This window comes from Loxodonta africana, chromosome 22, assembly GCF_030014295.1.
Source record: "Loxodonta africana isolate mLoxAfr1 chromosome 22, mLoxAfr1.hap2, whole genome shotgun sequence".
In the NCBI taxonomy this organism is placed as follows: domain Eukaryota; kingdom Metazoa; phylum Chordata; class Mammalia; order Proboscidea; family Elephantidae; genus Loxodonta; species Loxodonta africana.
Genome location: NC_087363.1, coordinates 30103088 through 30126822, shown reverse-complemented (window position 1 = coordinate 30126822; position 23735 = coordinate 30103088). Strand labels below are relative to the sequence as shown.

General features: G+C 36.5%; 1 protein-coding gene across 10 annotated transcripts in view; it reads left to right on the top strand.

Annotated features, from left to right (window-relative positions):
- NKTR (natural killer cell triggering receptor) overlaps window positions 1-23735 on the top strand; it is a 59630-nt gene that overhangs the window by 16934 nt on the left and 18961 nt on the right. For 6 of the 10 annotated variants that reach the window (XM_010589904.3, XM_023547832.2, XM_064274735.1 and 3 more), the window contains exons 3-10: window positions 6663-6737; window positions 8967-9074; window positions 9579-9623; window positions 11336-11423; window positions 21170-21199; window positions 21762-21907; window positions 22911-23133; window positions 23578-23733. In XM_010589904.3, the coding sequence (XP_010588206.3) occupies window positions 6663-6737; window positions 8967-9074; window positions 9579-9623; window positions 11336-11423; window positions 21170-21199; window positions 21762-21907; window positions 22911-23133; window positions 23578-23733 (871 nt within the window). The other 4 variants (XM_023547833.2, XR_010319027.1, XM_023547834.2 and 1 more) reach the window with 4 other exon arrangements.

Genomic DNA, 23735 nt, shown 5'->3' with positions numbered 1-23735 from the left:
TGTTTATCCATTCATCCATTGATAGGCATTTAGGTTGTTTCCACCTTTGGGCTATTGTGGACAGTGCTGCAGTAAACATTGGTGTGAAAGTCTCTTTTGGAGTCTCTGCTTCCAAGTCTTTAGGGTACATACGTAGGAGTGGAATTGCTGGGTCAAATGGTAGTTCTATTTTAAGTTTTTTGAGGAACCACCATACTGTTTTCTACAATGGCTGTCCCATTTTGTATTCCTGCCAGCAATAGATAAGGGTTCCAATTTCCCCACATCATTGCCAACAGTTGTTAGTTTCTGATTGCTTACATCCTTCATAATCTGCTATTTGATTTTCGAATCATGAGAACATTACCTATTCAAAAGAAAGAAAGAACATTTTTAGAAGGTACATAAAAGTAGGGAATTTTTTTGTCTATTATGTAACTGTTCCCAATAGCTATAACATTTACATTGTTTTATACACGTAACTACCATAGTTATTTAGGAGCCCTGGTGGCACAATGGTTACGAGCTTGGCTACTAACCAAGAGGTCGGCAGTTCAAATCCACCAGCCAGTCCTTGGAAACCCTGTGGGACAGTTCTACCCTGTCCTATAGGGTTGTTATAAGTCAGAATCGACTCGACAGCAACGAGTTTGGTTCATTTTTTTACTATAATCATTTAGGTTTAATTCTGTGTTGTAATGGATTGACCATTCATTGCCATTCTTGTCCTACTAGCTTCTCTTCATTCATTAATTATTTGGGACATATCTCGGGGATATACGTTCAGACAGATTTTTAGGATAAAATCTAATTAGCGTGTTTCCTTTGCTAGTATAGAATTCTTGGTTCACAGTCTATTATTTCCTTTAAGATGGTAGACAGTGTTCTGTTCTCTCCAGTTTCTAATATAAGGGGATCTGAAGCTGGCCTAATTTTTTTTTTTTTTTTCCTTTGTGGATGACATGATTCTACTGGATGCTGGAAGGATTTTTTTTTTCTTTATATCTCTGAAAATAAATTGTTTTATTAGGCTATGTGTTGGTGTTGATCTGTATATTTAGATGTTTCTTCATTTGTGAAAGTATATTTTATTGCTCTCTGTCTTTGTGGCATTGATGGTTCAGTGGTAGAATGTTCGCTTTCCATGCAGGAGACCTGAATTCGATTGCCGACGTCAGTGCACTTCGTGGTAGCCACCACCTGCTTGTCAGTAGAGGCTTGCGTGTTGCTTTGATTCTGAACAGGTTTCTAGACTAATACAACCAGGATTGCTTCCAAAAATCAGCCAGTGAAAATCTTATGGATCACAACAGTTTGATCCCCAACTGATCAAGAGATGGTACAAGACAGGGCAGTGTCTACATGGGGCTACCATGAGTCAGGGTCTGACTTGATGGCAGCTAGCAATAACATCTTTGAATAATTTTGTTTCAAGTGCTTTTGTTATTATTATTCATGTATTTTTTTATTGAGCATTTTGTACCAGGCATTGTACAAGTCAGTGGGGGGGGGGGGTAGGTACCAAAACCCGTTGCCATCGAGTTGATTCTGACTCATAGCAACCCTATAGGACAGAGTAGAACTGCCCCGTAGGGTTTCCAAGGAGCGACTGTTGGATTTGAATTGCCGACCTTGTGGTTAGCAGCTGAACAAACGCTTAATCACTGTGCCACCAGGGCTCCGGTGGGAATACAGTCGTGAGTATAACAGACGTGGTCCCTATGTCCCTGGCCTCAGATACATCACTCAGTCCTAGGTTGGACGTAATTGTTCACACTGCTTATGGCTTGTCACATTGTGTAGCAACTGTGTTTTTGTCCGTCATTTCCAGCTAAGATGTGAGCTCCCAGAAAGTCAGGCACTGTGTGTCATTTACTGTTGGATTCCTGACACAAGGGGAATCTCTCAGTAAATGATGTTTGAGTAAATGGCCCAATTCTGTTGAAATGCTGCTCCTGTCCCTAAATTTCCTCCTGGATTTTGTTCTATGCCTCCCCACTATGATCTGTTTCTACCTTTGGCTTTTTCTTCATGTCTTGCTTTTAATTGTCTATGTGCTGTTTCTTGTCTTCTGCTGTGTGTCAGCTCCTATAATATTTTCTCTAGTGCTCCCTTTTCCAGTTACTATATATTTTATGTCCATAATTTCAGCATCGCAGTCTGCAATTCCGGCACAGCTGTTTCTGAGAACAAAAAACTACTACTACTGAAAAGTGAATTTTGGGTTTTATCCAAATTCTTGGTAGATACTGATTTCATTCCTGCCACCAAGTGGCCGAATCAGGATCTACAATAAGGCATAACAGTGTCTTGGCTTTTTCCTTTCTGTAGCCAAAATTTAAAATGTTTTGATGTTAGCTGATTAATCTTGATATTGCTCCCCACCTTTGTTATATTTAAGGAACTGCATGTTAATATGTTCAGATTAAGGTTGGAAACCAGTCTTACTCTGTACCACATAACCATTCTAATGCTTATACTAACCAGTGTCAGATTTTAGTTCTACCATTAGAAAGCAATGTGATTATTGGCATAGAGATAATTTCTTGGAATAAATTTTTTAAAATAATTTTTATTGTACTTTAAGTGAAAGTTTGTAAATCAAGTCAGTCTCTCACTTATAAACTTACATACACCTTACTACATACTCCCAGTTACTCTCCCCCAATGAGACAGCCTGCTCCCTCCTTCCAGTCTCTCTTTTTGTGACCATTTTGCCAGCTTCTAGCCCCCTCCACCCTCCCATCTGCCCTCTAGACAGGAGATGCCAACACAGTCTCCAGTGTCCACCTGATGCAAGTAGCTCACTCCTCATCAGCATCTCTCTCCAACCTATTGTCTAGTTCAGTCCATGTCTGAAGAGTTGGCTTCGGGAATGGTTCCTGTCCTGGGCCTACAGAAGTTTTGGGGACCATGACCCCTGGGGTCCTTCTACTCTCAGTCAGACCATTAAGTCTGGTCTTTTTATGAGAATTTGGAGTCTGCATCCCACTGATCTCCTGCTCCCTCAGGGGTTTTCTGTTGTGTTCCCTGTCAGCGCAGTCATCGGTTGTGGCCGGGCACCATCTAGTTCTTCTGGTCTCAGGATGATGTAGTCTCTCGTTCATGTAGCCCTTTCTGTCTCTTGGGCTCGTAATTACCTTGTGTCCTTGGTGTTCTTCATTCTGTTTTGATCCAGCTGGGTTGAGACCAATTGATGCATCTTGGATGTCTGCTTGCTAGAGTTTAAGACCCCAGACGCCACTCTTCAAAGTGGGATGCAGAATGTTTTCTTAATAGATTTTATTTTGCCAATTGACTTAGATGTCCCCTGAAACCGTGGTCCCCAAACCCCTGCCCATGCTTCATTGACCTTTGAAGCATTCGGTTTATTCAGGAAACTGCTTTTGGTTTAGTCCAGTTGTGCTGAACTCCCCTGTATTGAACGTTGTCCTTCCCTTCACCTAGAGTAGTTCTTACCTACTATCTAATTAGTAAATACTCCTCTCCCACCCCCCTCCCTCCCCCATCTCGTAACCACAAAAGAATGTGTTCTTCTCAGTTTAAACTATTTCTTAAGTTCTTATAATAGTGGTCTTATACAATATTTGACCTTTTGCAACTGATTAATTTCACTCAGCATAATGCCTTCCAGATTCCTCCATGTTACGAAATGTTTCACAGATTCCTCGCTGTTCTTTATTGATGCATAGTATTCAATTGTGTGAATATACCACAATTTATTTATCCATTAATTCGTTGATGGGCACCTTGGTTGCTTCCATGTTTTTGCTATTATAAACAGTGCTGCAGTAAACATGGGTGTGCATATATCTGTTTGTGTAAGGGCTCTTATTTCTCTAGGATATATTCCGAGGAGTGGGATTGCTGGGTCGTATGGTAGTTCTATTTCTAGCTTTTTAAGGAAACGCCAAATCGATTTCCAAAGTGGTTGTATCATTTTACATTCCCACCAGCAGTGTATAAGTGTTCTAATCTCTCCACAGCCTCTCCAACATTTATTATTTTGTGTTTTTTGGATTAATGCCAGCCTTGTTGGAGTAGGATGGAATCTCATTGTAGTTTTAATTTGCATTTCTCTAATGGCTAATGATCAAGAGCATTTCCTCATGTATCTGTTAGCCACCTGAATGCCTTCTTTAGTGAAGTGCCTGTTCATATCCTTTGCCCAATTTTTGATTGGGTTGTTTGTCTTTTTGTGGTTGAGTTTTAGCAGAATCATGTAGATTTTAGAGATCAGGCACTGGTCAGAGATGTCGTTGCTGAAAATTTTTTCCCAGTCTGTAAGTGGTCTTTTTACTCTTTTGGTGAAGTCTTTAGATGAACGTAGGTGTTTGATTTTTTGGAGCTCCCAGTTATCTGGTTCCTCTTTGTCATTTTTAGTAATGTTTTGTATTCTGTTTATGCCTTGTTTTAGGGCTCCTAACGTTGTCCCTATTTTTTCTTCCATGATCTTTATCGTTTTCGACTTTATGTTTAGCTCTTTGATCCATTTGGACTTAGTTTTTGTGCATGGTGTGAGGTATGGGTCCTGTTTCATTTTTTTTCCAGATGGATATCCAGTTAATGCCAGCACCATTTGTTAAAAAGACCATCTTTTCCCCAATTAACTGACACTGGGCCTTTGTCAAATATCAGCTGCTTATATGTGGATGGATTTGTATCTGGAATCTCAATTTTGTTCCATTGGCCTGTGTGTCTGTTGTTGTACCAGTACCAGGCTGTTTTGACTACTGTGGCTGTATAATAGGTTCTAAAATCAGGTAGAGCGAGGCCTCCCACTTTGTCCTTCTTTTTCTTATCCAGGGTTTCATTCCATTCCATTGGAATAAATTTTTTATATATAAAAGAATATTTTTGATAGTAATGACTAATTCTAAAGGATTTCTAAATCCCACTAAATTATAAGTAGTGTTAAGTAATAAATTTTCCTAAGATCTTATTCATTCATTCAAAAGATGAATTCATTCATTCATCTATTCAGTACTACTGATACTATATGCATTTTTAAAACTCTGAATAGACGTTAACATCGCTGCCTACTTAAAAGTCTTCCTTTTTGCTTCCTTGTCCCATCTTTTCTTTAATCCCTTGGATATCAAGATTAGATAGGAGGATTTGAAATTTCTTTAAAATTAGACTCTGTTAGTTAAAGCTATAGCCAAAGTGTTGACACAGGCAAGTTTTCCCATATGACGTCATTATCCCACTTTTTATCCCTTAAGGATGTCTGTAATGCAGTATCCTTGTTTTGTCTTCAAAGGAACTGACCGACATGGCTAGGAATAAATGAAAATCTTGTGATGTTAGAGTATATCGAAAGTCATTTTGTATCTATACTAAAAATGTCTTATGCTTGGCCTGCATTTAATTTTAATGTATTCTGTAAGTTTCTTTGAGTAAATAAAAATGTTAATAATGGAAAAAATTTGTAGAATAAGGGGGAAAGGGACTCAGGGGAGTGACTGTAAATCAAAACTCCCTTCTTTCTTTTTGAGATTCTTTCAGGTGGTCTGCAAGTTCAACGTATTTTTATAAAATACTAAGGTAGTCTTTGCCTTTTGCATTCTCATTGTTTCACAAGTGTACAGTGGAGTTCTCCAGATTACATGATATGTGATGTCATCGCTCTGACAGCTAATGGAATGTTTTGCTATATTCTAGTGTTGGAAAAAATTCTCGGTTTTAATATCAAACATAGTATCAGCAGATACAACCGGATTAAACAAAAGCTCCATAATTTTTAAGAGTTTGAAGGAGTACTGAGACCAAAAAGTTTGCGAACCACTTCTCTACGACATAGTTAAATTGAAGTTGCATCCTTGGTCTTTCTTTCTCATTTCCTCTTTATTGTAAAGGAGTTTTTTTCTTTCTTTCTACTTTCTCAGAGAATAGAATGTGAATTTTAAGTGAAGTGTGGATGGTGCATTTTAGGAGACTGGCTGTAGACAGTTCTGAGTTAAGGCAGAAAGCTGGAAATACAGGACAGAAGAACTTCCTTTTAACAGTACTGGCAGAATGACTGTTTTATGTTCTCATCACTAGAGGGATCCAGGCATAGATCTAATAATAGTCTGTTACTCAGGATACTTGTAAAGAAGATTAATAGCTCAGGTAGGGGAATCTATTAAAATGGATCTAATAATGTAAGTTCCTTTTAAACGTTTAAAATCCTACAATTTTAGGGCAAGAACCACTTTGGCTGTATGTGAATTTTAACACTAGCAAACGGAGTGTGAAGTTATTGTTAAGTTGGTATTGCCCAGTCAAATTATTCCCCATTAAATCTTTTTTATTTATTTTTTATTTGTGCTTTTAAGTGAAAGTTTCCAGTTCAAGTTAGTTTCTCATACAGAAATTTATACACACATTGTTATGTGACCCTAGTTGCTCTCCCTGTAATGTGACAACACACTCCTTTTTGCCACCCTGTGTTTCCTTTGTCCATTCAGCCAGCCCCTGTCCCTCTCTGCCTTCTCATCTCACCTCTGAACAGGAGCTGCCCATTTAGTCTCATAAGCTAAGAAGCACAGTCTGCACAAGTACCCATTAAATCTTTTAAAAAATGAAAACGAGTTTAAAAAATGAACCTTCCCAATTTGCTGATTCTGTTTATCTCTTTCTCTTATATAAGACATGGTACTTTTAATCAACTCACATTTTTTTCATGTATTTTGTTTCAGTTGGTCGCATTATGTTTCAGCTCTTCTCAGACATATGTCCAAAAACATGCAAAAACTTCCTTTGCCTATGCTCAGGTAAGTGGATTATTAAATTATTTCCAGAGAGGAATCACAACTATCAGTTTTACCTTGCTTAACAGAGGAGATATTTTCCTTAAAAAATACTGGGCTGTGAAATGAATTTTGCAAATTAAAAAAAAAATATTTTCACTGACTTCTGTATGAAATCAGGGAAGCATTTCTTGAGGGGAAGGGCAGAGAAAGAAATGATCCCCAAAATGAAAAAGAAAGTAAGAGTCTACTTTGTATAATGAAATCTCTATACGTTGTAGTTGTATTGTTGTTGTCGTTAGTGGCTGTTGAGTCAGCTCCGACTCATGGTGACCTTATGTATCACAGAACAAAACGTTGTCTGGTCCTGTGCCATCTTCGTGATGATTGGTATCTTTGAATCTGTTCTTGTGGCTGTTGCGTCAATCCATTTCATTGAGGGTTTCCTTCGTTTTCACTGACCCTCTACTTTACCAAAAATGATGTCCTTTTCTAGCAATTGGTCTTTCCTGATGACGTGTCCAAAGGAAGCTAGCCAAAATTCTCACCATCTTTACTTTTAAGGAACATTCTGGTTGTATTTCTTCTAAGACTGATTTGTTTGTTCTTCTGGCAGTGCATGATAGTCAGTATTCTTCGCGGGCATCACAATTTGAATGGATAGATTCTTCTGTCTCTTTTTTCCACTGTCCAGTTTTTCACATGCATTTGAGGCAGTCAGAAAGGCCACGGCTTGGGTCAGGTGCACCTTAGTCATCAAAGTGACATCTTTAACACTTTAAAGAGGTCTTTTGCAGCACATTTACCAAATGCAGTATGTCATTTGATTTCTTAACTGCTGCTTCCGTGGGCATCATTGATCCAAGTAGAATGAAATTGTTGACAACTTCAGTTTTTTCTCCATTTATCATGGTGTTATTTATTGGTCCAGTTGTGAGGATTTTTTTTTTTTTTTTTTCCTTCTTCTTCAGTTCAGTCATAATCCATGTTGAAGGCTATGGCCTTTGACCTTCATCAGTAAGTGTTTCAAGTCATGTTCATTTTGGACAAGCAAGATTGTGTCATCTGCATATGGCAGGTTGTTAATGAGTCTTCCTCCAATCCTGATGCCTCGTTCTTCACATAGTCCAGCTTCTTGAATTACTTGTTCAGCATACAGGTTGAAAAAATAGGTGAAAGAATACAACCCTGCTGCACACCTTTTCCAATTTTAAACCACACAGTATCCCCTCATTCTGTTTGAACGACAGCATCTTGATCCATGTGCAGGTTCTGCGTGAGCAGAATTAAGTGTTCTGTGTGATTCATAATTTGTTATGATCATAGTTTATATAACAATAGCATAGTAGAAAATTATTGTCTTGGTAGAATTTTACAAATGTCAGTACTATGAAGAAATTCAGCCTTCCAGATTTCATGAGAAATCTAGGGTTAGAAGGTAGAGAGGCAAAACATAGTGACCATAATGAAGTTGTTCTTTGTTATGTATAACTGGATTCTGTTTTAAATATATGGATCCCTGGTGGCACAGGGGTTAAGAGCTCAGCTGCTAACTAGAAGGTCAACAGTTTGAAGCCACCAGGTGCTCCTTGGAAACCCTATGGGGCAGTTCTACTCTGGCCTTCAGGGTTGCTATGAGTTGGCATCGACTCCACGGTAGTGGGTTTGGTTTTTTTTACGAGTCAGAATTGACTCAATGGCAATTTTTTTTTTTTAATATATAGGAAAAATGGGAAGGAAAAAATCTATAATATTAATTTTGAAAATAGAAATAGCAAATTAATTTTTGTAAATCTATACTTTGGTGCACACAGACATATCTTTGCACCAATTTTTGATTTTGTTCTCTTTTATAAGCCTCCCTAATCTTTCTTGAGGAGCCCTGGTGGTACAGTGGTTAAGCGCTTGGCTGCTAACTGAAAGATCAGTGGTTTGAACCCACCAGCTACTCTGCAGGAGAAAGATGCCACAGTCTGCAAATTCTACCAGGCAGTTCTGCTCTGTCCTATAGGGTCACTGTGAGTCGAAAGTGACTTGATGAGTTTGGCTTTTTTTTTTTTTTTTTTAAATCTTTCTTGATCACCTGTGTCATGTTAAAGTCAGTACCATGCAATATAACATTTATATTCAGGTTAAATTGTCACTGTGTGTACTTCTTGTATCTCTTTCAGTGCCCAGCACACAGGAGGGATTTAACAGAGTTCTTCAACATGGGAATGTGTTTATAGCTGAACTTCATTTCTTTTTTTCCAGGGGAGAAAGGCCTTGGGAAAACAACTGGGAAGAAGTTATGTTATAAAGGTTCTACATTCCATCGTGTGGTTAAAAACTTTATGATTCAGGGTGGGGACTTCAGTGAAGGTAGAGCTAAAAGTTATATTCCTAATACCCCGTCTGTCAGTTCCTAGAATGTTATCTCACTGTTAATTTTAATTGTAAATACTGTATCACTCTGAGTACAATGTAAATACTAGGTGGTCAGTGAATAGTTGTTGGATGAATGAATATTGTAGACCAAGAATGTATGAAAAAGCAAAATACTAAGACATTTTATTTTGATTTTATGTACTTTATTTTAGTAATATTATTCCGTAGATTTCCTTATAATGAACTCCAAAGTACTATCTGAATTCTTTTGTTCTTTTGGAATTTTGTTGGTGTTATTACTTTGAAATAAGTGGGTTGTGAACATCATTTTTTAATAGGATTTGACTCAGTTTAATTGAGGATTCTTTAAGTTTTGATTAGCTGCAGCAATTACAAGGTGTTAGTTTCCTCAGCAAATTGAAACCATAAAAGGTAATTTATATGTATTAAGTATATTTCTAATTTTCATTATGGCTTAATGTAGCTCATTATTTGCAGGTAATGGAAAAGGTGGAGAATCAATTTATGGTGGATATTTTAAAGGTAAGGCTTAATATTTTAGGGTCTTTTTGTTTCAGTTCTGATATTAAAGCAAGTTTGATCATGTACTTTTAATGAGAAGAGGTTTACTTATAGTTCACTTTTTGCATGAAACTAATGCTGCATGAAAATACTTTATGTGCATGAATTTGGGGATAAATTATATAATATATAGCTTTTAATTGACAAGATTAATTAAGGCTAACTTTATGGTTAAACATGACTTTCAGCATGGAGGTTAGGCAACTATATACATGAAAACTCCTATCTTCCTGCCTAAAACTGTCAACATATTCTTTTGTTTATAGAGAATGTGGTCTTTTGCAAAATGAAAAGGTAAGAGAACAAAGCTCAGTAACACAAATTCCAATTCTGTTCCCTTGCACCCTTCCTAATAAACTTATGGACAGCCTGGGTCAGGTTGTGACTGGATTTCTATATTGCTTGAAGACTTGGAAAATTCTGTATTTTATTTCATACATGCATCTCTATCTTTTTCTTTTCTCAATGGGTTATTAGTTCTACATCAGGAAAAAGACTGTAGTCAAGCTTTTGTTGTTTTTTTTCCCTACACCAAGCATATTGTTTGAATAAAAGTTGGTATTCCCTCCTTTCTCAAAGGTTTGTATGTTTTTCTTTGTGTACTAGAAGTATGAGATTGTCTTTTATTCCTACAGTAGTATCATTTGCATAAATCTAACTATTGCACTTGCCCCAAAAAGCCTTAGAAAAGTCAGTTGCAGAGATTTATAGTGGAATCCAATATTACTAGATTTTAACACTATAATAGCTTCAGTGTTATAATCTTTCATATTTCTTTTGGGGGAAAATGGATTACTACTCTTTTCAGATGCCTGTTCCTAAGGTAATTATTTTTCGAAGTTTTCTATGTTTCTGTTTGTTCTAAAGAAAGATTTGTTTGTATGAATGTTAAAAAGGAAGTTTAAATTAGTTTTCAGGGCATTTCTGCTAAGTGATTGTTAAGAGATTTTTCCTTTGTACTAGTAGGAAACAGCTGTTTAGCTGGTTCCATTATCATGTAGCAATTGGAGCTAATGCTGCAGGCCACTTTCCCTGTGACAGATCCCTGTGTATCTTAAAATTCTATTTTGTCATTTAAATTTTTGTTTTTACAGGGCTTTCTTCCTTAGGTAATGTTGTTATCCTGTTGATTAGAAGGACTCCACATATTTAATTTAATTTAGGCATGACCCTACAACTTAATTTATGTAATTTTTTGCTCTTATAGTCTAGCTTCAAAACAATTGAGCAGTGAATTTTTCATATAGAAATTAAGCACATGAAAGGATTAATAAGCCCTTCCTGGGCATAGTAGACTAGGCAGGATAATTGGAAATTTGGAGGAAATGAGCTTTACTATAGAGATTTCTCTAAAATTTCTTTCCTAGGTTTCCCCGAAAGTTAAAAGATTAAATTAACCAAAGTATGTTACTACTAAAAGTGACTGTTCTAAGGCTGTTTGTATAAAATATTAAATATAAGATCTTTTTCTCAAGGCTTTAATTAGTATTTCTTGGTCTTTTTATGCTTTCGTGATCTGATTAGTTTAATTTTTTTTTCTAAGTATTCAGTCAAGTATCTGTACTGACCAGAAGAGGAATTTCATCCTTTGCTTTCTGTTTGTTACTGTGAACATTACACTTTAAAAGTGACTTACAATTGGAAACTGACAAATTTGTTTTTTCTTTAAACAGATGAAAACTTTATTCTCAAACATGACAGAGCGTTCCTTTTGTCAATGGCAAATCGAGGGAAACATACCAATGGTTCCCAGTTTTTCATGTGAGTAGGCATAATTCAGAGATGAGCTTTTCTGAAACAGAGAAGCGCTGTTCATGAGAAAGATGGTAGTTAGACCAAGTTTTGTGCTAGAATGTCAACTCGGATTTTATTACTAATTTTTGATGTTATAATAACGGTAGTGGGTATAATAATTGGTAAGCTCTAACAGAGCGCTGCCTCAGCATATACCCTGGATTTGAAGAATGGAACTTAAAAGATGTGACTTGAAGATATACGTTATTTTCAAAACATGTTTTCATCTTAAGAAAAGAAATTGGCTTTGACTGTTAACCAAATTTGGGAGCTCAGTTTACCAGTACTAGATTAGAACACAAACAATGGATGGCTGAACATTTAAAAAATGTTCATAGAACAGGATTAGAGGTACCCCGGTATGAAAAGCGGTTGGTTTGAATAACCATTGCATGGTTGTTTTCTTCTCTTACTGTTGCTCTCTAAGAAGCCAGTTTGAGAGAGGTACCACTATTTTCTGATGTTCTGTAGAGATGAGTAAAGGCATGTGATTTGCTGTTAAGCCAGCATTTAAAAAAAAAAAACTCAAACTCTGTAAGGTCTCTATGCATGATTGAATTATCCAGTGTTACTCTAATTTCCACCCAACTTTATAATGAGATTATCACTCAGAAAACTTGAGAATACTAAAGTTACTTTTTAAAGACAAACTCCTTTACATATACATGCCCACCCAAAAAGCTTATTACTTCTCGTCTAAAAATTCTAGATAAGATGTTTAGCATACTTTTAGTTATATTACCTAAAGCTACTCAAAACCTATTTTTACCATAGTCACATGATACAAAATATGAAAGATTATTGACCAGCATGAAGTTTAATGCTTTTGATTTGAAGTAAATCTCTACAGTTGTATATATTGGAGAAATATTTTATTCATGGTTTATTCAGAAAAAGATTTCTTTGTCATCTTTCTGAGTAGATGAGTATGAATGGCGCTTCCCTGTCTTTAAAGAGTCAATTGTTCATATAAAAAAAAAATCTTACATTTTAAATTTGTCTGAAAATATAGATTTCCAACCTGACCTGATAAAGTTCAGATAAGGGGCATTCTGATTCTAAGAATGTGCTAAAAATGGAAAGCCTGGTAGAAGATGATAATGTTTAGAGTTATATAGGAAAAAAGGAAGATCTAGAACAGTTGTTCCTATATTTTATTTTGATCCCATAGAGTATTTGGTTATTACACTTCTTTACTAGAATCTTTTTCTGTTCGTGGCCTAGTTAAGGGCCACAAATAAGATGAGTGAAATGTTTTGAAAACTTCGTTTATAGTAACAATGTAGAAGCTACTTATTCTTTGATTAAGGTTTCCTATTTCCATTTTTAAGCTTATCTGAACTGTGAACATGATAAACCAATGGTCAAGAAGCTACTACCTGAGGGCTCTAAAGTTTCTTTTAGATCTCCTTTTTCACCTAAGTACATTTAAAATTTGATTTAGGAGGCAACAATCAGTGTTACTTGCAGAATGTATGTAACTTGCCTGTATCGCATATAGCTTAGCTTGTTTTTAGAATGTTAGGGATAAAGCTAGAATATCTGCAGGCATTAGAGTATTTTGTTTTTATGTTATTTAGTACTTGCTTAAGTCTTTCTAGGAATATTTAGTATCAAACAAAATTAAGGCCACTGCTGTTTTCTACTTGTCATAATTTTACATTGGAACATTATTTTTTATTAAAAAAATGCCAAATGAAAATTTTAACATCATTAAGTTTGGATTAAAATTTTTAGACTTGTTTTTACAATTAAGTGTACATGGCACTAAAATCACTATGAACTTACGATAGAAGGGAAATTTTCTAACTTTAGTTTGAAATTTACTTCTGGAAAGGAGTTTGCAGTTAAAGGCAGTCTTGGAAGTAATTGAGTGTTTTTACACACACAGAGAATCTTTATCTCCTTTTTTTTAAAGGATTTTTTTGTGCTTATGTGCTTTCTTTATCCTGGCTAAATATACCCGTTCCTGTGGGTCACAAAATAAAGTCAAACTAATGCTTATGTTTCTAAACAAAGCATTTACTTGCTTTATAGAAAGGATAGGTAGAATGGACTCCGTGCCCTATAAAAGAAAAATCTTTGTCTTGCAAGTCCAAATCCTTTTGGAGTTGGAAGTAGTAAAATGTATAATGTATTGTCTTCAATTGTGTATATAACCACAGATACCCGTTGCTGTCGAGTCGATTGTGACTCTTAGAAACCTATAAGACAGAGTAGAATTGCCCCATATGGTTTCTAAGGATCAGTTGATTCTAACTGCTGACCTTTTGGTTAGCAGCAAAACTCTTAACTGCTATACCACCAGGCTCCTGACCACAGATTAAAAAAAAAAAAAACCGTTGTGGCCGAGTCAATTCTGACTCATAGCGACCTTACAGGACAGGATAGAGCTGCCACATGTAGTTTCCAAGGAGCATCTCGTGGTTTTGAACTGCCGACCTTTTGGTTAGCAGCTGTAGCACTTAACCACTACACCACCAGGGTTTCCAACCACAGATAGTAGGGCTAAATGTTGAGGTTATGAGGCCATCTGATTGCTTCCTGCCTTTTACCCTGTTACCACAACTCCGTATGTGGCACCTTGAGTAGAAGCTCTGGAATCTGAAAAAGAAAGTACACTAAGAATGGATGGAAAATGCCAAGAGCTGCCGTTATAGTACCTATTTCCTAGGCTTAACAAAGATTTTAATACATCCTTGCAAAATTATACTTGTATTTAATGTTATAGATTTGTTACTCTGCAACACCTCATTTTGATGTTCTTAGTGTGAGATATTTGTACAGTATCACTCAAGGATTCTTGTCCTTTGTGCATTATCTATTTATATTTTACACATTTAAAACCTCCCCTTCCCAAGGCAGACATCATTTTTACTAAATATAACATTTTACATAAATTGTTTCCTGTGGCTGGAATAATTGTGCATTTTTTTTTTTTTATAATGAAATTCAGAGTTTCTTCTCTAAAACTGTTTTTAACTATTACAACAGCTGCTTATATCTAATGCTGTATTAGTGTTAATGATTTTGTTTTGGGGGGCCTATGTGAAAGAAAACTAATTCTTCTTTAGATAGTACTGTTCAGGAAATGTGCAAGAAGTGATACATGGTACTATCCCCATGGATCACTGAGGAAACAATGGTTTGTTCACACTGAGGCATTTCTAAAGGAATTTAAGGACCTAGGACCAAAGTTTCCAAGTTAACTTGGTATTTAGTCGTTTAATGTTTAGTCATTTGGTCCTTTGTATTATTATTATTCTTTTGGCCAACATCTAGGAAGAAACCACAGTAAAAGCTATAGAATTACTAAGTCTTGGAGTGGAAAGGGATTAAGAGATCATCTAATCCTTTTTTGTTCTATAGATAATACTGTACAAGAAAGAGAAACTGTAAAGTTCAGATTGTAGAAATTTGAATGGAAGAATTGATAGCTAGAGAGAATGCTGCACAGTACGGGCTACATAATTTTATTGACCTCTCTGGCCTGCATTTATTTTAGTTCAGTATTAGAAGCATCAAGCATTACAGGAATGACATTAGGGGAAAAAAATTTTTTTTTTTTAATTTTGTTTTTGGCTGTTAGTAATAGTAGTCTATTAATTCTGACTAATTTTTATTGTCTTAACATCAAAAGAAAAAGAATATATTGCATAAAGTAGACATTAAAAAGATTAGGTAGGTAGCTTTGTATTAACTCTTCTGGTGGAATAGGGCACTACTCGCTGTCAGGAAGCCTTGGAGTTAGTTTTGCCTTTCTGTTTTTATTTATAAGGTATGTATCCCCACTTTCAAAGCTAAAGTAAATATTTTGGTGTAAAAATATGGACTTAAAAGGAAGAAAGTGTTTTGTAGGTAGATGTAGTTTCTAAATATGTGAATGATTTTTGTACAAACATTGTCTTGCCTGAAGGAAACAGTTGTAACTGCCTAATTTTCATCAGCCTGAAAGATGCTGCAAAGAAGTGTTGGGCTCATCTTGCCTAAATCAGGGGCTGCAGCAGTGTCTTCATCAGCAGTTGTTAGAACATTGGCATGGCTTGCCCTCCCAATGTGTGTGTTGCAGCTGTCCCCTTTCGGCTCTTAGTCTCTGCAGACCCTGTATCACAGCCATGGGGCAGAGAGAAGCTGCAGAGCTTTGGAGAACAGTCCCTGGGCCACTGTCATTGGTCATGATCATTATACTTGTAAAAGTATAAGCAAAAGCAAGATAATATAGAAAAGCCAAACTAAACTTTATAACTTTGTTATATTTTAAGACATAAATAGGACTGTGAGGGGAAATCAGAAGTTTTAGAACATGTTCTATGACATTTGAGAATCAGACTTGCAAGTGGCTACTCATTTGACTGGGAGAGGGGTGCTGATCATTTCAGAGTAGGGGAGCAAGAGGAATTGAGGGGAGGTTTGCTTTTAAGGAGCTAACAAAGCTACGCTGACATTTTGGGCAGCAGCAGTAGATTTGGGCAGGAATGCTTTTGCCTTCCTCCTGTTGATGAATTTTCTGTGAGAAGAAATGCTATTAAGTTTTGATAACTTGGAAAGTTCTAGTTTTATTCCTTCCTTTTTGGGGGGCAGTACCTTTGTATGTTAATTTTCAAGGTTTTTTGTGAATAAAGATGTTCATAAAACTTAACCATAAGCCAAGTTCTCTGAATATGAAGTGTCAGCTCTAACATGCAGTTTTAATATTAGTGTTTGTGTGACATATGTGTTAGTAACCTGGAAGAAATTTTGTACCTAGTAGTGTTTGGTGTGTATTACATTAAACTTAGTGCTGAATTTTAGAAAGTTCTTCTCTTTTCGTGACCTTTGGAACACATAGGTAGAGCGTTGTAAAGTGGTTTGGTTAGTTCCCATTGCCCTTATACAGTCTCACTCTTTATAGTGTGTTGCCTCTTCCATGATGGTGTGTGATAGTTTCAGGAGTTTAAGGAAGAAATTTCATGTTAAAGGTTGGATTAGAGAGAAATAGGTTATCTTTATTTCCCTCTTCCGTACTACTTTACATCAGAGTCACAAATTTTTTACAACATTTATTGAAAACTCCAAATTATTTGAAACATTATTTTTATAGTAATTCATATATCAAAATTAAAGCTTATTTTTAAATATTTCAAGATTTAATATGTCCTAAGCCCTCGTAAAGAATTTTGTGCACTATATAATAGGGTTTTGAGTCTGAGTAGTAATAGATATGTTCAAGGTTTAATACAGTTAAAATTGGTGGGACAGTCTATATTCTTTGAAAAACAGTTTTTATAATGGGGAAAATCAGAGAGTAGACAGAAAAAAAAGTACTGTGGCCAAGATTTGACAGCACACTTTTTTTTTTAGTAATTTTTATTGTGCTTAAAGTGAAAGTTTACAAATCAAGCCAGCCTCTCACACAAAAACCCATATACACCTTGCTACACACTCCCAATTACTCTCCCCCTGATGAGACAGCCCACTCCCTCCTTCCACTCTCTCTTTTCATGTCCATTTCGTCAGCTTCTAACCCCCTCCACCCTCTCATCTCCCCTCCAGGCAGGAGATGCCAACATAGTCTCAAGTGTCCACCTGATCCAAGAAGCTCACTCCTCACCAGCATCCCTCTCCAACCCATTGTCCAGTCCAATCCATGTCTGAAGAGTTGGTTTTGGGAATGGTTCTTGTCCTGGGCCAACAGAAGGTTTGGGGGCCATGACCACTGGGGTCCTTCCAGTCTCAGTCAGACCATTAAGTCTGGTCTTACGAGAATTTGGGGTCTGCATCCCACTGTTCTCCTGCTCCCTCAGGAATTCTCTGTTGACAGCACACTCTTAAACTTTTATCTCTCTTGCCTTTTTATTCTCTGAGCAATCTCTAAATTCTAGTTGTGCTGCTTTATTATTTTATTCTTATTATTTCTAGTAACGTTATTTTATTAGTATTATCTTCGGTGACTTAACTGCAAAGTGTATTTAATGGCAGTGAATAAAAACTACAGTCCAGACATTTGCTTGTTATCCCAGTAGTAGCCCATTGTGATATGTGGCCGAAAAAGAGTTTGCAAATTTAGAAGCATAAGACTCTTTAGCTTTTTGAAGTGAATTAGTAAAAAGGTCCCTGAAATTTTATGTTTGTTTTGAACTCTTTAGCTCAATTTTTTTTCGTTAAGATTTTTACTCTCAACTGCTCCTGAGCAGTCAGATTTTTATATTTAAATATGTACTCAGGGTACATTATTCTCTTAAGAAAGATTTTAATTGTCTTAGGTAATTTCTGGGATTTGTAAAGGAAATGTAATATTTTGTTGACAGTTATTATTGACACTCTAGTGTTAAAATGTTAAGGATCTGAGCAGATTTCCACTTCAGCCACAATGCTTTTCTTAAGCATAGTTCACTCCCAAATTATGTGTCCTATATGAAAGAAAATTTAGAGCCCTCCGTTTTAAAAAGCTTTCTTGCTTTGCATAAAACTTCAAAGTATTTAATTTCAAAGTTATATTGATATTAAAACATAGATTCAGTCTTGTCTTAAAAGTGTATTACAATTTATTTCTTGCCATTTTTGTGTAAAATTTACAGAAAGAGTGTTACACCGTGCGCTCCAAAGGTAATGTCTCATTACTCTAAGGCTCTCTCTTTTTCTTTCTTTGCCTTTACCTTTAATCCTATTGTTATATGCATTGAATCATTTTAAGAAAAAAAAAATCTTTCTGCTTGATCTGTGTGGCAGCAATACATGTAAAACAAGTGTGTTTTATTATTCATGATCAATCTTGGGAAATAAAGTTTCATTTCAGCAGCTGGTTTCACCAAGTGTCTACACACCATCTAGTGGGGAGTGGGCTTACATTTTGTGTAAAGGTTTCAGAGCTCATTTCAGTGCAGAACTGTTCATTTCTGTGTGAGATCAAAAGCCTCTTTGATAATGGTATTAAATTCTGGATTTTTCTTTTTTTAAGTAACAATGACACTTCTTGATTTCTGGGATTTGCAAAGTTTAAATGACCTCTTGCATATATATTTTTAAAGTATATTCAGGGGTGGGGGAACACTGGAAATCCAGTGGTTCTAATGACAGGAGAAATGCAAAGTGTAAATATTGGGAGGGTTTTATAATTTGAAATGTTCTTCGCAGTTGTTTCTCCATTAGGTATGATTTCATAGGCGTGTATAAACTTAAACGTTGATGATAGTCTTCTGGACTTCTTAAGATCTTTACTTACTGAGTTTATGTCACCACTGCACCATTTTTTAAATAGCTCTATAGTTTTGAAAGTTTGATACAGTTCAGTTGATGGGATGAGATCTCTGCCCATTTTAGTAGGATTGAATGGCTTGGACTGAGCATTGCTGTCATCTCCTCCCTCTGCCCGTTTGTATCCCTGTTTGGCTAATGCCTGTTTATTCCACGTGTGGTGTCAGCCAGTGCCAGTAAGCCTGCTTTAGACTGGGGTTTCTACCCCTGGAAGGTAGGCAGAGATCCCCAGAAGGCTTTTTTAGTCAGGATACTTTCAATATTCTTAATATGCAGTCTAACCAATTAAAATACAAATTTGCCTTTCTGCATACTGAATTGCAGGTGCAAGTAATGAGCTTAATTATTTTTATCAGTCTAGGGACAAAGGGCCCGCTAAAAGTTATCTTTGAAAGAAAGAGTTGCTCCTGTCTTCATTTCTTTTCTTCACTCTTATAAAAAAGGACCAGGTTTGCTTGTTCTTCAGTTTTTATTAGAATTAAAAACAAAACTTGAATCTGTCATAGAGATAGCTTTTCCATGCTCAGATTGAGTCTTAAGTATTCTGTTGCTACGTCACTTCAGTTGGCTAGACTGTTTTATCTCACCACTTGCTCCAAAGGTTTGCAATGTCCAAAGGTTGGCCATAAAATGGTTTTTGCAGCAGGAATAGGAATAGCCCGAATAGGAAATTTAACTGGGCTCTATGTTTTAGAAAAATCTATAGGGTTTTTCCGAGTATCAGAAGATCGAAGGAAGTTGTGAGAGAAAGAATTAGGCAAGGAGGAAGACTATATCTAATCAGTAAACTATTCATTGTTTTCACTGTTGTGTATCTGAGACTGATCCTTTACATAGTATAATGCTTTTACCTTTTTAAAGCACTCTTTACATCTAATGGAACTACTGTCTAGTGTATGTACTAATTTCTTTCTATCTTTAGTGTGGTTTGGTAAATTTTTATATTTATTGGAAACACATTTCTATCTGAAAGTTACTTATTGTCCAAGGTAGTTTCTGGATGCTGTTTTAATGGTTTAAGCATTGGTAGTTCATCAGTTTCCTAGATTTTCTTTTTTTTTTTTTCTTTTCTTCTTTCAGCCTGTTTTTATTTATTTTTATGATTACATTGGCTTGAATTTTCATTTCACAGTCTTCTAAGGAAAATTTGAGACTTGTGTTTTCAGTACTCAAATTTGCCTTTAAAATTCTGGAACCTCTTAAGTTGACATTTTAATTAAAAAAAAAAATTAAATTCTAAAGCCAAAAAAAAAAAAAATTAAATTCTGTAGCACTCCTGCAGAACTGAATATTCTTAATGTAAGTATAAGCAATACAGTTCCTTTTAGAAGAATGATTTTAGTATTGTGGATGTTAAAATTGTGCTTTGTTGACTTACATGTCTTGAATTGCCTTAAAGTGAGTATAAAAATTCATCTAAGAGCCTCTAGTACAGTTGACAGCTTTGATGTGTCCTGACATTCAGTGACCTTTTCTTTCTCTCAAATGTCTGTTTCTCATTCTTATAAACGAAGCTGATTGTGGTGTATAATTCTGAGTCTAGTTATCTGCTTTGAATCTTTTCCACTGCAGTTCATGTAATGTAAAGATCTGTGAAAATGCTATGGGGAAACCAGCTTGGATTTAAATAATCTTAACCAAATGTACCGTGTAGGCTTCCCCAGAGTGGCTCTTTGACAGCTTGTAGCTGCAGAAGAAGCCAGTTGGATGTTTTCTGAGCCATGGGAATTTAAAATGTCTATAATATTGTCTATCATTGCTTACTTTGCTGTCAGAAGTGTTGCAGATTGAAGGGTTTTTTTTTTTCCCTATCACATTTTCAGAGTTGCTGTGAGTGGCAGCCTCACTTTGGATGAAGGAAAAGGGGCAGGAAGTTCTGAAACAGAACTCCTGAGACCTGTCTCCTTCTGCCTGCCTAAAAGATGTAGATTGACTCAGTATGAGAAATGACAGTAGAAAAACTTGCTTAAGTGTGTGGGGCAAGTGTTGATCACACTTCTTTCCATAGGGCAAATGATAGGTGCTTTTTATTCTTGTTAATTATCTTGATAAAGTTTGAAGTTTTTTGTTTGTTTTGGGATTTTTGCTGCTGTTGTTTTGGATTGGAGAGTAACTTTAATTTTAATGTATTTTTATGGCCAAAAGTCAAATCAAACCTATTACATATATATACTTTATATATATTTATTTATTTATATATATTTTAGTACATACTTACATATATATATACATATGTATAGTTCTCATGATATTGGAAAAATAGCTATGATTTTGTAATTTATTATAATCTTGAGTTTTTTATCAGTGAAGTGGTTGCTATTGCTGTTCTTAAAGTTTTTAAGTTCCGATGGATATCATTTTTAACTTTTCCCCCTTTTTATCTTTACCTCTTTGTTTTCTACATGCTTGAAACCCTTCTGCCCTCTTCACCTGAACACCTGGTTTTTGCCGTCTTCTTTGTGTTGATGTTTATTACACAGCACCACAAAACCTGCACCACACCTGGATGGGTAAGAGTTCCGTTCTTCTACCTTGAGATGGTGATTATTGAGTAGACCATCCATAAAAAAGAAACAGATTGGACCTTGGGGGATGGGGGACCTTCAAGGAGGTGCTTTTGATCTCTGTATTAACCTCTAAAGCCAGGATCTTACTTCAGGGTCACAGAGTGCAGTAGTCTTGAGACCCCATGGTTCTCATGTCACTCACTATAGGAGGCCTTTCACCAGCCCATGAAGGCACGTCTCAGCCATGTAGTCTCAAGTGTTCCTGAGAGTAAAGGTAATGGTTTCTGAGTATGACATGCAGTCTGACAGTGATCAGGCTGTTTACCCTGAAATGGAAAAGAACCATGGTTTTAAAGGTAGAAAACTGAGGCCCAGTTGAGTAATTGGAGCTGTTCTTTTATAAAGCAGGTTCCAAGTTCTGATTCCCTTCTAGTTGCATCATACATCAAACGCTTTGGTTTTGTTTTCAGGTCTGTGAACATGTCATTTGTAGTAGTTGTCTTGATTACTGCTCAGAGCTTAATTATTATCAGACTTATTCTTTCTTGAATTTGTATTGTGACAGGGTGCATGTTGTCTTCGGACTAGTTATTTCTGGTTTTGAAGTAATCGAACAAATTGAAAATCTGAAAACTGATGCTGCAAGCCGGCCATACGCAGATGTGCGAGTTATTGACTGTGGGGTGATTGCCACGAAATCAGCAAAAGATGGTAAGCGCTTTATTGGGGTGGAGGGAACTGGGATACAAGTTAATGCGTTGTTGAGGACTGTAACTTACAGATACCTCCCTGATTTTAGTGGTGGGAAAATTCATACAAGCAGTATACAACTTTGATGATGCTGTATCACGTCCTTCATCCAATCCATCAGCAAACCTCGTCGTGTCTTACCTCTTCCTGCTACTTCCCCTGCTACCAGCCTGGTCCAGACCACCATTACTGTTACCTGGGTTATTGCAGTAGCCACATAAACCGTTCACCTTGCCTCTGTTCTTGCTCCCCTGAAGTCTTTTCTTAGCAGCTGTAGCCTCCTAACTGGTCTCTGCTTGTACTATTGGTCTTCTGTAGTCTGTCCTTAACAGTAACCAGAGTGATCCCTTTAAAACATATTTGAGATATGTCAGTTCCGCTCAGAACCCTGTAAGAGCTCCTTTCTCAGTCAGCCACAGCTGAAGTCTGTAAAGCCCTAAACATAGACATAGGACTCTCAGATCTTTCCCCTCATTCATCACCTTCCAGCCATGTTGGCCTTTACTCGGACATGCCAAGAACTCAGGGACTTTGTTCTGGCTGTTCCCTCTGCCTAGAACACTCTCCACTCAGACACCTGGGTGGCTCCTTCCCTTGCTCCCTTCAGGTCAATGCTCAGATATACCTATCAACTCTCCACTCCCCAACCCCTATTCTCCTAGTCCCTTTACCCTGCTTATTTTATTTTTCTGTCTTAGCACTTAATCTTTGTCATATTATGCGATTACTCATTTATTTTCTTATTGTCTGACCCAACTAGAATATAGGCTTCATGAGGGCAAGGGTTTTGTTACCGTACAGTTTTACAGCAAATTGTTTTAGCAGCTTGAAAGAAAGTTTATTTGGATTTTGTTTTTAGTTTGCTATATAAAAAGCATTTTTATGCTACTTAGTAATTACCTCTTTTACCCTGGAAAGTAGACAGTGAAATTCAGTACTAATATGTTCGTTAATTTTTCTTAAGTTTTTGAGAAAAAGAGGAAGAAACCAACTCATTCAGAGGACTCAGATTCCTCCTCCAGTTCTTCTTCCTCTTCAGAATCATCTTCAGAAAGTGAAATTGAACATGAGAGAAGCAGAAGAAGGAAACATAAGAGAAGGCCAAAGGTTAAACATTCTAAAAAGAGACGGAAGGAAGCAAGCGGCTCAGAAGAGCCGAGGAGCAAACACTCAGTGAGCCCAAAAGGGTGAGTGTGAAACACCGGGACAGACTGGCTTAGAAAACAAACAACAGGATAAACCTGCCACGGAATGTGAAAAGGAGGTGTCATTCTACAAACTTAGCTTCATTACCTATTTTGCTGAAAAGGGATGGCATTTTTGGAACTTGAAGTCTGGAGAATCTAGGGGTAGCACAGGCATTTGATATCAAAGATTTGTGTGTTTGCTGGTAAAAATAATCCCTGAAACTCTTGACAGAAAAAAAGGATCGTTTGATGATTTGACAATTTTCACTTAGGTTTGTTTGATATGTTCTCTTTGAGAAAATTGATTTACAAACCTTTTGAGTGAGACTTGTAAACTATCAGTACTTTTGCTGTTATTTCAACATCTCATTTTATATGCTATTTTTATCATAAAATGTAAGCATTACATATCTTAATTAGCGTCTTGGTTTGTTCTGTCTTAAGTCACTCTGAGAGGAGTGATGCCAATGAAAAACAGTCAGTCGATCCAAATGCGAAGCGGGAAAAGCCTGTGGTCCGCCCAGAAGAGATTCCTCCAGTGCCTGAGAACCGGTTCTTACTGAGAAGAGATATGCCTGCTGTCACTGTGGAACCTGAACCGT